The sequence below is a fragment of the Oryzias latipes genome, chromosome 21 (genome assembly GCF_002234675.1).
Source record: "Oryzias latipes chromosome 21, ASM223467v1".
Classification (NCBI taxonomy): Eukaryota; Metazoa; Chordata; class Actinopteri; order Beloniformes; family Adrianichthyidae; genus Oryzias; species Oryzias latipes.
Genome location: NC_019879.2, coordinates 21,816,861 through 21,832,073, shown reverse-complemented (window position 1 = coordinate 21,832,073; position 15,213 = coordinate 21,816,861). Strand labels below are relative to the sequence as shown.

General features: G+C 38.2%; 1 protein-coding gene across 4 annotated transcripts in view; it reads right to left on the bottom strand.

Annotated features, from left to right (window-relative positions):
- Window positions 1–15,213, bottom strand: part of myo3b (myosin IIIB) — a 73,318-nt gene that overhangs the window by 42,018 nt on the left and 16,087 nt on the right. For all 4 annotated transcript variants that reach the window (XM_020713272.2, XM_023950544.1, XM_023950545.1 and 1 more), the window contains 11 exons: window positions 14,875–14,940; window positions 11,004–11,159; window positions 8,311–8,395; window positions 8,118–8,234; window positions 5,924–6,028; window positions 5,668–5,751; window positions 4,773–4,975; window positions 4,603–4,701; window positions 1,759–1,873; window positions 1,547–1,673; window positions 477–687 (listed from right to left, as the gene is read on the bottom strand). In XM_020713272.2, the coding sequence (XP_020568931.2) occupies window positions 477–687; window positions 1,547–1,673; window positions 1,759–1,873; window positions 4,603–4,701; window positions 4,773–4,975; window positions 5,668–5,751; window positions 5,924–6,028; window positions 8,118–8,234; window positions 8,311–8,395; window positions 11,004–11,159; window positions 14,875–14,940 (1,368 nt within the window). The remainder of the gene's footprint in view (window positions 1–476; window positions 688–1,546; window positions 1,674–1,758; window positions 1,874–4,602; window positions 4,702–4,772; window positions 4,976–5,667; window positions 5,752–5,923; window positions 6,029–8,117; window positions 8,235–8,310; window positions 8,396–11,003; window positions 11,160–14,874; window positions 14,941–15,213) is intronic.

The following is a 15,213-nucleotide window of genomic DNA, read 5'->3' as shown; positions in this document are numbered from 1 at the left end:
TATATCAAGTGCCCGGAGCTGCTACTTTCAAGATCTGTCACTGCCCACTTAATGCAGAGGTCACCTTAAGCCAGCGCTGCCCGGTTATTAATGGCAATAAAGAATCATCACAGATGACTGGAATTCAGACAGGAACTCTGGCTTCATCTCTGCCAGACAACTCTTTGACAGTCAACGCTCATATTTATGAAGGGATTCTTTTGGATCAATGAAAAGCCTCTTTGCAGTCTCTCTGAAGTCTTTTAATCATCTGAACATTATTTTCTTCGCACGCAACTCGAAATCAAAAATTTATTAAACTAGTCTTTTTTTTGCGCTCTCCTTTTGCTTGTCTTGTATTTGCCCATTTATATTCTCCTCTCAATGTCTCATCTACCTCCGTAGACTTCCACAGAGGTCAGCGGAGCTCGGCAGAGGGCCTGCGTCAAACATCATCAAGACAGCCACACAAATGCTCGTCTGTAGAGCACACTTACCAGATATTCACGTCAGGTTGCAGCAGAGAATTGATGCGGTTCACTATCCAGCTGAAAAGGCGGCCATACAGGGCTTTGGACATGGCGTCTCGGACGTCAGTGGCTTTGTCCACACTGTTGGTTCTGATGATGGTCTCGCCTCTTGTGACCACGCACTGGGAGGTCAGTGCTTCTTGGAGCTCCTCTGCACCGATGCTGAGGAGAGATGCAGCTGAAGAAAAGCAGGGAGATAATCCAGGAAATAAGACTCATCGATCCTGCTTTGGAACTTCCATTAACATAAAGGAAAAGTTTTGGGAATATGATGACTATATGTATTTTATTGCAAACATGAAAAACTCTTTATACGTCACAAATGAAAACTCAGTAAAATCTAATCAAAAACACAACAGGAAAAGGACAAATACTAAATAAAAGAGTTCAATGTAAAATAACTTAAAAAGTAATTAAATGAAAAAAAAATTAGTTTGTTTTTACTGCTTATCAGGCATAATAGAAAACAAAAGACAATCAAATAACACAAAAAACAACTCTGAAAATCAAATCAAATTGAAAAAACATAAATCTATTCATTATCCAAACCCGTTTTATCCTAAGCATGGTCATGGGGTTAGTGGAATATCCAGGGGGTCAGACAACTCCTGGGCCGCACACAGAAACAACCACACGCACACCATCAACAGGACATTGTAGAATAATCAGAAACCATAAAAAATACTTTTGAAGTGTGAAGAAGAAAACTGATCAGTGCATGGGTTTCTTGTTATAATAAAATAAAGAGATCAAACCTTTTTGTATTTTATTGTGAAATATTAGCAGAAAACAGATCTGTTTTTTTCCTTCCTTTTTTTGTTGTCTGTGTTATTTAAAAAGTCTGGCTTTTAGGGTATTTTCAATTTTCCTCCTTTTAAAAACTGTGCAATGAAAAGTAACTAGTAACTTCAGCAAAGTCTTTCAGTTTATGGAAACTCAACTGAGGAGGATTTCTGCAGAGATTGAAAAACTGAATCTTCAAACTCCCTCTACCCAACATTTTCACACATTAGGTAGGCTTCCATACTGTGTCTCACCATTCTCTAACGCCTCTGAATTTGGTACTTCACTTTTGTCAGTCTGATGTTGGGATGTGATGGCAGCAAATTCAATATTGCCCGTGTTCAAAATGGCAGAAAGAATCCTGTAAACAGAGATCACTTCCTAAAGAGCAAACAAAGAGAAATGACAAACAGAGTTATCCAGACACTCAAAGAGTCTCAACGCACGATATTGGAAGATTTGGTACCTCTTCAGTAAAACCAATATTTCTGAAGCACTCCTGAATTGCATCAAACTGCTCCTTGTACAATTTTCTTGAAATGATGTCGTGCATTACTTTGTATTGACGACTGTCAATATACCTGCAGAAACACATAAGTGTCAGCAACATGTTTCAATAGGAAAGATGTCACAAATAGAGAGTAATTTTCTGACATAAGGTTTTGTAGGACATCTTTATGATAACTGACCAAAACATTTCAACCCTGTAACTGAGAGTCTTAACACGTTAGCATTGATCAAAAGCTGTCAATTATTTTCATTTTATTATGTTCTAATTTTGTATTGCTTTGATAACTAAAAAACAATTATGTACAGTTTTAGGGTTCGCCTCGCACAACCAGGATTTTTTTATTCTGGTGCACAGTTTGCAATTAAAGTAAGTGGTAAGATAATGACTTTGACCTTCTCTGTTCTTAGAAACATCCTCAAAACAAAACGTTGCATCTGAGGTTCTCTTCCTCTACATGAACCCTACTGTTGCACACAAATGCTTACCTCTGACTTCAGCCTAGCTTCCACTTTACCAGAATTTCATTGTGACTCATCAGCTTTACCCATATAGTTTTAACAACTCTGCACACCACCCTTGTTCTAAAAAGAAAAAAACTTAGACTTAGAAAACTACTACTCCTTTGCTCAGGCATCCCCTCACTCTCCAAGATCTGGTCCGGTCAAAACCTCTACTACCACGATCCTAAACACTTCCAGGCATATTGTCAGGACCAACTGCCTTTCCTCTCTTCATCCACTTTAAAGATCCACTGCAATGACAATTGTGTTTTTGGTGTTTTTAACATGTTCTTGTGGCATTCTTCTCATGATAGAGGACACATTTCAAGAAATTTAAACTTAGAATTTCATTTTTAAGTATTTAATAATTCAAATAGTGGGGAATCAGGAGCAGATGAAAGAATGTCATTTGAAAAAGAGCGTATCTGTGACAAAGAAAATACACTTGGCGGTGCTGAAGCTCCCTGCTCTACTTTGCAATGGGAAGGGGGCTAAGTTGCACCGCACATACGGTACCGCCCACAGCTCAGAGGCGAATTTCTAATAAACCACTGCAGCTCTTCAAATACCATGTCCAAGATATAGGACTTATTTTTTTAATTTTGGCTACAAATTGCATGACAATAATTAAAAAAAACACTGGAAACATTTTTAAACTGATCAAAAGATGATAAGAGTGGGTCTTTAATTTCTTCTTCAATTCACTCTTATTGATCTTGGCTACTTCCTGCCCCCTAACTGTTAACCCTTCTGCTTTATCCTCTCTAATTTTTCCATAATTTATCAGCTTTTTAACATTCTCTTTCCATCTTTCCATCACACTTGTTAAACCTGTCAACACACTTCCATTCCTGTCCACTATCACCATAACCTGATGTACATCTTTTCCATTTATATCTTCTGCCCCACCTGTACAGATCCACTTTTTACAAGTCATTATGCACTCTTTGTTTGGTCTTTGCCACCTCTACCTTGACTTCTATCTTCGGAGTGTCCCACTTTTTCTTAAATTACATTTCCTTCCAAAAACAAGTTCCATGACTGAAGTTTGGGTCACCAAAACACCTGCCTTCGACGGTCACCCAAACCATATCGCACCGGCCCCTTTTAAGCTCTCCTACAGGTGGTGGGTCCATGGGAGAGGCATCCCACATCGTTCCTTCGGGCATGACCGGGGCCCGTGGGAGGAGCCCCAACCCCAGGCCTGGCCCCAGAGTGAGGCCCCAGTGATGCCAATCCGGGCAACATGACAGAATCATCATTGATTTTTATTCTCATAAAGGGGTTCTGAACCGCTCTTTGTCTGAGTCATCACCCAGGACCTGTCTGCCATGGGAGACTCTACCAGGGACAAAATTCCCAGACAGCTTAGCTCCTGGGATCCCTCAAGCTCTCAAACCCCTCCACCATGTTAAGGTGGTGATTCACAGTAGGTGACTTTGCTCTCCCTTAAAGATAGGGTGAGAAGCTCAGGGTAGATCCGCCACTCCTCCTTTTTTATCTGACACATAGAACAATCTTGGCATCCTTCAGGATCATTCTTGGTCCATTCCTCTTTCCATCCAAACCACAATAAAACATCTTGAACTTGCTCCCAATCTGCAAGCTCTGCCCCTCTGATTTCCTGAACACACACGATCTTCACCTTTCTTTTTTTCATCATGTCATCCAACTCTTTAGTTTCCCCTGTCAGAGTCTGTATGTCCAAAGTTGCAAATCAACATTCCTTTCTTATTTTTCTTTCTCTCCCTCCAAACATGCCTTCCTCCTCTGCCTCTTCAGCCAACAGTAGTCAAATTTCTGCCAGCACCGTTTGGTTCAACAGCACCTGTCGTGGTCGTTGCTAGCCTTGGCCACGACTGATCCACAATGAACTGCTAGTGATCTTATTAATGATTTGGCTTTGACATTACATCAGATGCCCTTTCTGACACAACCCACTGCATTTAACTGGACATTCCTGGGTCCGGCACATGAAAGTACTGGACTATGCCCTCTTGTGGTTGCATTAAGGACGTACCTGGCAATTTTTGCATGCAATTCTCTGAGTCAGCTTTTTACTTTAAGATAACAGCCTATATGCCAGATTTACCCTAAAACCAAGATGACACAATTGCACAAATTCTTTAACTGTCATTAAGGTTACATCATCCTCTAACTTGAAACCTGCATTAACTCCAAATGTGGAGTTAATCCCTCCAAACCTAGGATTTGGACAGAACTAGAGAATGGCATCAGAGGAAGATCTCCCATCAATGAGCAGAGATTATAAGCACTTCTGTGTAAGAACAGGTCAAACCTGGGAGGTGTCCTGTCTGGCAGCCTGTAAGTCTTCAGCTTGTCTTGGTGGTGAAGCCCGGCATACATGTAGTAAAATATGTGGAAGTTTTTTTCTCCTCTGAAACAAATCCCCCAAAATTATTAGATAAATAAAAATGATTGAAAGTTCAGTACAACAGAAAAACTCACGAAGCCTGTTTGATGACCCTGGATTTCTCCAGCAGGTATTCTGATATCTTGGCTCCAACAACTGCTCCACTTGGGGAGAACTTCATTTCCAGGTATTTGCCAAAACGGCTGGAGTTGTCATTAATGGCTGTGCAGGCGTTTCCGAAGGCCTCAACAAGAGGGTTGACTTGCAAGATTTTTTCCCGTAGAGATCTATTGTTTGCCTGTGACAGAAAGATCAACCCTGGTTAAGATTGGGTTGCAAACAAAACGGTAATGAAAAGATACAGTGGCCAAGAGGTGCAAGGCCAGCTTACATTTAAGATACAACAACAACAAATCCCAGTACAAATGAACAAACAAAGCATTATTTTTTATTGTATTACTACAATAAAAATTACAACAACGTTTAGCAAGGTAAAGTTTTTGCATCACATCCGGTAGTAAAAGTATTCCCTTTCCGTTAGCAGCTGCTCGTTTTTGTTCATTTTTTCTCCTACTTCTGCTGTCGTGTTTTGCTTAACGGAAAGGGAATTACCCTTAATACTGGAAGTGACGCAAAAACTTTACCGTGCAAAACATTGTTTTAATTTTTTAGTGTAGAAATACAATTTAAAAAAATGCTTTTTGACTGTCTCATGTTTTTACAATGTCCACATAAAAAACTAATAAATAAATGTAAAACATCATACACAAATAGTTTTATATTACGTCACTTCTGAGATTCAGGATGTTCCCTTTTCTGTTAGAAGCCATTTCTCCGTTCGTTGTTGTGTTTCAGGATTTGTTAATTTGTTCCGAGATTGATTTTAGTGCGTCATGATTTGTTAGTTTGTACCAGGATTTGTCGTTGGTTGTATCTTAAATGTAAATGTGTCTTGCACCTCTCGGCCCTTGTAAAAAGGAGTTAGTGTACCTTTCCCAAGAAAGTGAGATGCTGAACAATTAAATGGGCGCTTTCAGTTTTTCCTGCGCCACTTTCTCCACTGATGATGATACACTGATGCAAAAGGGAAGCAAACCACACAGGTATAAACCCATTTTTGACACAAAACTGTCCAAAGTAAAATATTAGCCTCTATAAAACATAAACATTTTTTACATCACTTTAATTCCTTTATCGTCAAACTTTACATCATTGTAGGTCTGTCCTTGATTTCCCAGTGGAATACCTGGTCCTTGCAGAATGTCACCATTCCTTGATAAGCTGCATCCGCGGTAGCAAAGATGTGTGGAGGGTTGTCTGCCCTTTTCACGCCATGGTACAACTTAGAAAACTGAGGCAAATACATCCGTTAGATTTCTTTTTGACGAGTCAGACTTATTTTGGTTCTTCAAGGTTCTTCATTGCAAAACCATGCCTTCTAGATTTTAATCAAAAGTTAATAAAACGTTAAAATGAGGGGAAAAAATTCGAGGGCTTACCACAAATTTTGATTCTAGGAAGAAAGTTCTTGTCAGTAAGACACACACTCAAATCATTGTGCTACATTTATGGGTTACCTTTTGGAGAAATAATAATTGTTAGGATTATAGTGGTGTCATAGTGGTGTCATCTATAATAATATAATCTATAATATGTACCTTTCTAGAAACAAGTTCTGTGCCACAGTCTTTTAAATATGCAGTGTTTAACCTCTTTTTATTTTTAAAAGCCAAATTTAGATCCTGGCAATCTGATGAACTATAGACCAATATCAAATCTCCCCTTTATTTCAAAAATCCTAGAAAGAGTGGTAGTTGAGCAGCTTTACCACCACCTACAGGACAATAGCCACTTTGAAGATCTTCAGTCAGGGTTCAGACCACACCACAGCACTGAAACTGCAGTAGTAAGAGTCAGTAATGACTTATTATTGGGCTCAGAAAAGGGACTAGTCTCGATTCTGGTCCTGTTAGACCTCAGTGCAGCCTTTGACACTATTGACCACAGCATTTTACTCCAAAGATTAGAGCATGACATAGGGATCAGAGGATCTGCCCTCCAATGGTTTGAATCCTATTTATCTGATAGATACCAGTTCGTTAAGGTAAATGGACATTCCTCTGATTGCACTCGAGTTAGCTACGGAGTCACACAGGGCTCAGTTTTAGGACCCATCCTGTTTATGCGTTACTTGCTGCCCTTAGGAAACATTATCAAGAAACTCAGCATTCATTTTCACTGTTATGCGGATGATACGCTGTTTTATTTATCCATTAAGCCAGACCAGAATGACCATATAGAGAAACTTCATGCCTACATCAGAGACATCCAGATCCTCCTAAACACAGAAAAAAATGAGGTCATTATACTAGGTCTTAAAAACCTCAGAGATGCTCTGTCTGGTCAGGCAGTCTCCCTAGATGGCGTAAACATAGCCTCCAGTTCAACAGCTAGAAACCCAGGAGCTTTATTTGACCAGGATTTATCATTTAAGGCTCTCATATCTCAGGCGTGTAAAACTGTATTTTTTTCTGACCTTCTCTGTTCTATTTTGCGCAATATAGCTAAGATCAGAAATATACTATCTAAAAGTAATGCCGAAAAACTCATCCATGCATTTGTTACGTCTAGGCTGGATTACTGTAACTCTTCGCTAGCACCGTGCTCTAAAAGTTCCTTAAAAAGTCTTCAGCTTGTTCAGAATGCAGCAAGATTGTTAGCAGGAACTAGTAGAATAGAACACATTACCTGTACTCCTGTGTTAGTTTTACTTCACTGGCTCCCAGTTGAATCTAGAATCAAGCTCAAAATCCTCCTAGTAACCTATAAAGCCTTACATGGTATGACCCCATCCTATATTAAAGATCTCACAGTGCCTTGCCTACCAATCAGAACACTTCGCTCACAAAATGCAGGTCTGCTTGTGGTTCCCAGAATTTAATTTGTAAAAGTAGAACAGTTGGAGGTAGAGCCTTTAGCAACCAAGTCCATGTCTTATGGAGTAAGTTCCCAGCTCATGTAAGAGAGGCCAACACAGTTTCTACATTCAAAGTTAGACTTAAAACATTCTTCTTTGAACAGACCAATTACCAGGCTAGCTAGTACACACTTATTATTTATTAATAACTTATTATTAGTATTACCATCTGCTATAAGTAACACAGTGCATGAAACTCATTATTAACATGTTTGAATTCAATTTCAATAACAATTAATTGCTTGTAGGCTGCTAGAAGTTGGAAGCTGGGAAAAATATGATTCAAATGCAGGTTCTGTTCGGGTTCGCAATATTTTAAATGATGTGCTAAGATATTGACAGTTTGTTTTGTTGGTGCCTTTAAATTACACAGTAAACCGCTTTTTATTGCCCTGTTAGACACCGATTTGAGCAAAAAGACAGGGAAATCAAGACATGCTTAAGTGACTTTTTGGTAACAAACCTGAGGAGAATAGATGCTGAGATTTTGGAAGGGATTGAGGGCAATGAGAATGTCTCCGACATAAGTGTACACCTGGAGCTCATCGTACCGCTTGAGAAGATGACTAATGATCGTCTCCTTAGGGTGGAACAGAAAACAGAATTAGGAAAATGACAATGTGGCTGTGTGTGAAAGTTTAATTAAATGATGTTACCTCATCTAGAAAGTCCAGGTTTACCAGATCATCACCCGGACAGCTCTCCACTATGAGGGTTTTACGAGAATTGATCCGCTCATGCCTGTGTGAAGTCAAGGACATGGAAACGACTCTGAAAGCTGCAGTGTGTTAACAAAAGAGAGACAGAAGCTTGATGGCTAAATGAAGGACCCTGTCACTTCAGAGGTTTAAGTGAAGCCCTTTAAAGTGTTCCCAGGAGACACATCTCCCATTATATCCCAGGCTGTGATTGCACTTCATCTGCGCTTTGACCTGTTACTCTCAATGAGTCCCATGTGGGAGGAGGTCAATACAAATCCAGCTGGCTCCACGAAAACCTAAGGGAGACACTAAATATAAAATAGAGTAACACACCACTGTCTATGGATGCCTAAAGCTTTAAGAGTGAACATATTGATGTAGGGTTGAAAATAGAATAGGTTTTTTTTGCTGTTTTTGCACGATTTACAGGAAATCTAACCTATTAACAGTTTAGTTTGAAATTTATGTTTTGATTGCTTCTGAATGCATTTATATAGAAATCAAAGTGTAGCAAGGAGATACATGAATTCAGTAACAACCATAGACCAACCAGTCATCAAAACATTACACCAAAAAAATACCAATATTTTAAACACACATTCTGTGTAATGTTTTAATTTGTGTTGTGGATTAAACAAATCATATTCTTAAACTTTCAAAGGGAGGCCTCATGGTCTGAGATAAACAAAGTGAGTTTTCTTACATGTTATCTACATGGCGAGATTTTTGGTTGAAGTTCATAGAATACCAATTGTTTCCTAAATGTTGAAATTTGGCTACAGGCTATTTGAAGAACTTTATCATTCTATCCAGGTGAGGATCCAAAAATCTGACTTGCAATTGGTCGAGATTAAAAGGCTAAAAAGAAATTATTTAAAAGTTTTCATGAGATTTGTTTTGATGTTGCAGGTCCATTTAGATGTTGTGGACTATTAATGGGGGCACAAATGAGCCAGAGTACTGTGAGAGGTGTCATAAAATGTTGTAAATAAAATTTTGTTTTTTGGGGGGATCATTTGGTTCAAATCTTTCATAGATTCAGCACTCGGTAAGCAAAATTTGACTTTAAATGAACAATACAGTAAACTGCTAAGTTTGAGGGAAGTCACAGGAAACATCAGTGTATGTGGGTGTTTGTGTTATGCAGTCACATGTTTGAATTAATGTATTATTGAATTAATGCAAAAACCCAAAATGATCACAAATGTTAAATGTTCCCCAAAAAGAGGAAAAGCTGCATTTTGAGAAAGAGAAGAACTAACATAAAAAAAAGAGTAAAAAATATATATGAATGAAACTTTTTCTGTATCTTGAATTTACTCAGTTAAGATAGAAACAACAATAAACAGTTAAAAGACTAAATTAGGTATCAGAATGAATAATACATTTCTTCATTCATGTTTATCTAATTTCATCTGACTAAATCTAAAAATGACTGAGTCTTAAGTAATCTACACCTAAATACTGAATTGCTTTAGTGGACCGACCGACCGACCGATAGATAATAACTTTCATACGTGAAAAAAGAAACAGAAGTATAAAACAAAGGAGGAACTATTATTTTATTCTAAAATTATAAATTAAATATATGCTGATCTATAAGATGCATTTTTTTTTGCATTTAAAGTCAGCATTAAATATTCAATCATATGAGTAACTGTATTCTAGCTTCAGGTTTGGAAGGGCTTCTTCCTTTGCCTTTGTATTGATTATGTATTTTTCATATAGTGGAAATGTGACAGCTCAGAAATAAGTTCGCCATGTGGTTTCTATGAGTGAATCCTGCTCCTCATGTCCCTAAAGAGGGAGAATTTAGATTTTGAGCATCTAACTCGTCTTTGAAGTAAATCACAGTATTTCACCTACGGCAGCTACTTTCAAGTTCTCCATTTCTTTCTTATTCTTATCTGCAGTCATTGTTTGCTGATCTGTGGCATAAGGGACTAAACCAGGCGAGCTCGGTTCTCGCCCTACAAGATCCTAATCCCATTATCCACTTTCACTATGGACAGGAATTCGGGATCAGGCTCAGGCACCAACTCTGCATGCTCTCGGGAGTAAACAGAGCTGGCAAGACATCAAGGCTCTTAGTCAAGGGCAGCTTCAGCAAACTCTTTTATAATGGAGATTAAGCATTTGCCAATGTTAGTATTTCTACAGTGAACAGGAGACCTTTGCTCTGTCATTTGCAGCTATGCGAGTGTCAGGAAGATGTAGTGGCATCAAGTTGGGCTAATCTGTTTCATCCATATTTTTTAAGTAAAAGTTTAAATAATTTGTGAGTTAAAAACAAAAAGTCTAACTTGTGATGTAGAAATCATTTGTGTACCTTCATATCAGTGGTGATGACAGGTAGTTGGTGCACACACAGGACTGAACAAGAAGTCTAAATCTAAGGTTAGTCAGCATAAAGACTCCTTCGCAATTAGTTAGACTCCGTTTCTTGAAAATCACATACTGTAATGTCCATCCCTGTGTATCATCCTCATGCTTGAGATGACTAATAGAAGATGAAAGGCTGCCCCCTACTGGACAGGATTATAATTGCATTCTAATTGGTGAAACAGAAGCACCAGCACAGTAAAGGAGCATAAATTCTGCTGTTGTTTCTTAAAGACATTTTAAAGATGAACATGTAATCGACTCACTTGGTTTTGTTTTTGTAGCTGACCTCTTGCTGCTCTCGGATGAGAGCTGCCAGCTGCTGACGGAGGGCCTCATCTTTGCCGTGGGTCTGCTTGATGAAGGGGTGCTCCAGCAGGTGGATGACAGATGGACGAGCCTCAAAATCTTTTATCAGACATCTTGGAAAAATAGGACCATCACACAATTACTATTAAAAAGAAGCAAAAATATCACAAATGTCCAAAAAAAAAAAATCACTTCAACGGTGCATCATACTAATTGGTTTGGACCAGCTCTAACTGAGGAGTGGTTTTAGCTCACTATCTCTGTCTGAGCTCCACATGGTCACTATCATCATGCCCCCGAGTGCAAAACAAGCGCCACAATGAAAAGCAATGAGTGCTATCTGTGATGTGCAGCCAGCAGGTGATGTTGCTGTGTGATAACAGCCGGCAGCTTTTGCCAGTTAACTGGTGATGAAAACTCTCACCAAAGATTCGTAATCACTGAGGGTTAAAAAAAGAAAAAGGGAAACAGAAGAGTTTTTTTTCTGCTGTTTTTCCAATCCTGTGAGAAGATTCTTGTGAAATGACAGGACTTGGAAGTGCTATCTGAGTTCAATACCACATCTCCAGAGAATCCACATTTGTTTAGTTGCTCCAGCTAAATGCTTACAGTGTTCTGAGTGTTTGTTAGCATTACAACAATAACCACTGCAGGCAAGAGCAAGATAAGAGAAAAGACACCTATCCGCCTCCTACCACCTAATCTCCACTGAAATTCTGTTTCTTTAATCAGTTTGTTCGACTCTTAAAGTTAATTCCATGAATTCATTATGGTCAGGACATTAAGCAGAGGCTGCTGCTATTAGCAGGGACGCTGAAAGGCAGGCCACTTTGTCACTGAAGTCAGCTCTTCGTCTGCTGGAGTGCAGACACCGGTGATGGATTTATTATTCCCAACCCCGCCTCCTTCGCCGCACACACTCAAGTGTGCGCACACGGGCCTCACAAGGCTACAAGGGCTTCACAAACATTCTGCTAAGCTTGATAACATTGTCCAGCCTTTACACATTCAGCCATGGCAGGCCTCACGTCTGGATATTAATGCTGATATGATGTTACAGATTCAATTAACCCTGATTACAGAGACTCTTATCAAGAGAATATTTAATGAGATATGTTTTTATCTAGATATGAGAAAGAGTAAATGTATGTTTTAAAATTGAGAATTTAGTCAAATGGAAATAAAACTAGTTATCTACTTATTCATTAAGTTCTTTGAGCATATTATTTAACACAATTTCATTATTTTAACTGAATGTCTTTCATTTTTCATAAACTAAAAAAGCTAAACTGAACTAAACGGAAATCTTATTAAAAATAAACAATGCCCGTTATTCCTGCAATGCTTAAAGACCCACTCCGATCATCTTGTGATTTACTTTAAAAGTGTTTACCAATTACCAAAATAGCTAAAATTATAAAATTCTTCTGTTTTCTAGGACATCGCTTCTGCGTAGTGATAGAAGTTCATTAGTCCGTCCCATGTTCCTCCAATCATGTGCTTAACCTCTATCCCCCTGGCTTACAGCCCCTCACATCCCCAACCTGACATAACAGGTGCAACAAAAATGGTGAGCAATATTGGAGCTATCCAGCCATATACAGTTTTGAACCAGATGCAAGCTCAGACGAGGAAAATCAAGATGTACACGGATCTAGTCGTCTTCAAGTGGATGCATCAGAATTAAGTGGATGCACAAGAATGGAGCGGAGCAGGGAGCTTTTAGCGCATTTTCTGTGTCACAAATATGCTCTTTTTCCAACCGCACTTTTTCGTCTGCTCCTGATTTACAACAAATTTCTTCATATTTGTCCTCCAGTATCAGAAAAATACCACAAGAACACGTTATACACCAAAAACACAATTTTCACAAATTTTTGTCTTTAAATCATCATTAGATTTTTGTAAACAAAACATTTTTTTAGCTAATTACTTTTGTACCAAACTGACAAGTTAAAAATATCATTACAGTTGCAAATTAGAAAAAGTTGGACCAGCATAAACATGTCAATAATCAGCCAATAAAAAGAAAAAGCGATGAAGAAAAAGGAAGCATGCTCTCCGACAATCACGCTATAGTTTGCTGCACGCTTCCAATTTATTTTTGGAAAGAAATACAAGAAATAAATAAAGTTGCAATTATTTTAACCCTTTCTTTAATTTTTAAGTCAGTCTATCAATTCATTAAGAAAAATATAGTTGCCATTTATGGCTAAAAATTGGCCTGGATATGTTTTTTTTATTTTCCTCCGTAAATCTCGAGGACTTGTGACATCTCACACAGACATCCACCTTTCCAGATCAGCAGATTCCACTGGCCTGGCCTTCACTGCTGACTCAGCTACACAACTCAAAGTTTGGCTTTATGATGAATTAATTCACACAAGCAAAAACCAACGGATTACTAGAGAGGATTTGACTTCAAGTTCTCCTGGTTTGCTTACAACTGAACGCAGTGCGGTTTGGGAATTAGACTGAAACATGATCTTTTTTTATATGTGCATGTATTTCAGAATTATATACAAAATAGTGATGGGACCAGGATCTTTAAGTGTGAGAATCAGGCTGGTCCAACACAACCATACCCTCAAAAACTGTCATAAAATTTGCTTAATTCAAAAAGAACTTATCTCAACATAATTGGAATTGTATAAAGTATGCTAGCTAAAAGGTAGAAAGACCAAAATAATTCTACAAAGAAATTTAATTTATTTGGTTATTATGGCTGAGACAGCCCTGTACAGAAGATATTTCCGTTGTATATTCTACACAAGCATTACAAGCCCCCCTGACATTATTATTAACTTTGCACAGCCGAGCACATGATAAGTTATCAGGGCCTCAGATGGAACCGATAACCTGGGCGAATTAGTTTGTTCTCCTGCGGCAGATTTACACAGATTGAAGTCAATGAACAGAAAAACAACAGGGCTGACAGAATCTGGTAATAAAACATCAGGTTCCTCAGTCCTCTGCTTGATGTTGATCCGCTCGCACTTTAATCTGAACTAAGCAACTTCAACATGATGTGGGCTTTGGGCTTTATGCTGCAGAAAATCTGTACATAGAAACTCATTTTTATGCAAAATGGTGTGATTTTTCAAATTCTGGTGAAAAATATGAGAAGTGTTCCTCTTACTTTTTTGATGCCTGACTGTCTTTTGTCCTTTAATTCTTTGGAACTCATCACCCAGGTACATTGTGCAAAAGCAGGACCCCCTTGAAATTCTTAAAATTGGACACATTTTCTTCATATAAGCAGTAACAAATTCATTTTAGGGTTAGAAAAAGGGTATTATTCTTATTTTTAAAAAATAGTTACTATGACGTTTTATTAAGTGAAGAAAAAATTTCCTATTGAAAAACTTTCTTTATAAGATTCATCTTTATGCAAGACAGAAAATAAGACATTTTCTTCTTGAAACAAGGTTCCCTCCCCCCCTTCTTTAGAATCCCTTTTTGCAGTTGAGAAGAGAAGCAGAGTCTGATCTGATCAAATTTTTGCATGCTGGGAAATGAAAACATAGAAAGAAAAAAAAAACACTATTTAAAACTAATTTAAGGTGATCCAGTTTGTTAAAATGACTTTCTTTTACACGTATAACTTCCACAGCCTGAGACACAGCAAGATTTGTTTGGGTTCACATTTTTGAAGCATTACGAGTGGAAAAGTGTTTGGAACAGAGATCTGGCAGCAGCTTTTCTTCAAATCTGTGTTTCTGTTTGTGGGTACCATAAAGTGCTTTTTTTTTTAACTTTCTGCTTCCTGCTGGATCTTTCCAGAAACACGGACGTTCACACAGATGGTTGGATTTGGTGGACACTTACTGGCTGATGAAATGGCTAAAACTTCTGCACCACTGGTCTGGACTTCGTAATGTGGGTGAGGGGTTTCTGAAACAAAGAAAAAAAAAGTTACAACCACATGACCATCAGCTATTTTAGAACTGTTATTCCCACTTAGGGTATAATAATGATAATAATAAATGACATAAAAGTATAAGAATAGTACAATAACAGAATATCGTGAACTTAATAAAAAGACTAAAACTACTAACTAAAAAAAAACTTAAAAGTTTAAAAAAGGCGACCGTACTTAAACTTCCAAATAGGGGATTGGTATCTAAACGCGCTGTTCTTTACATTGGTGAGAGTTAAAATGATTTC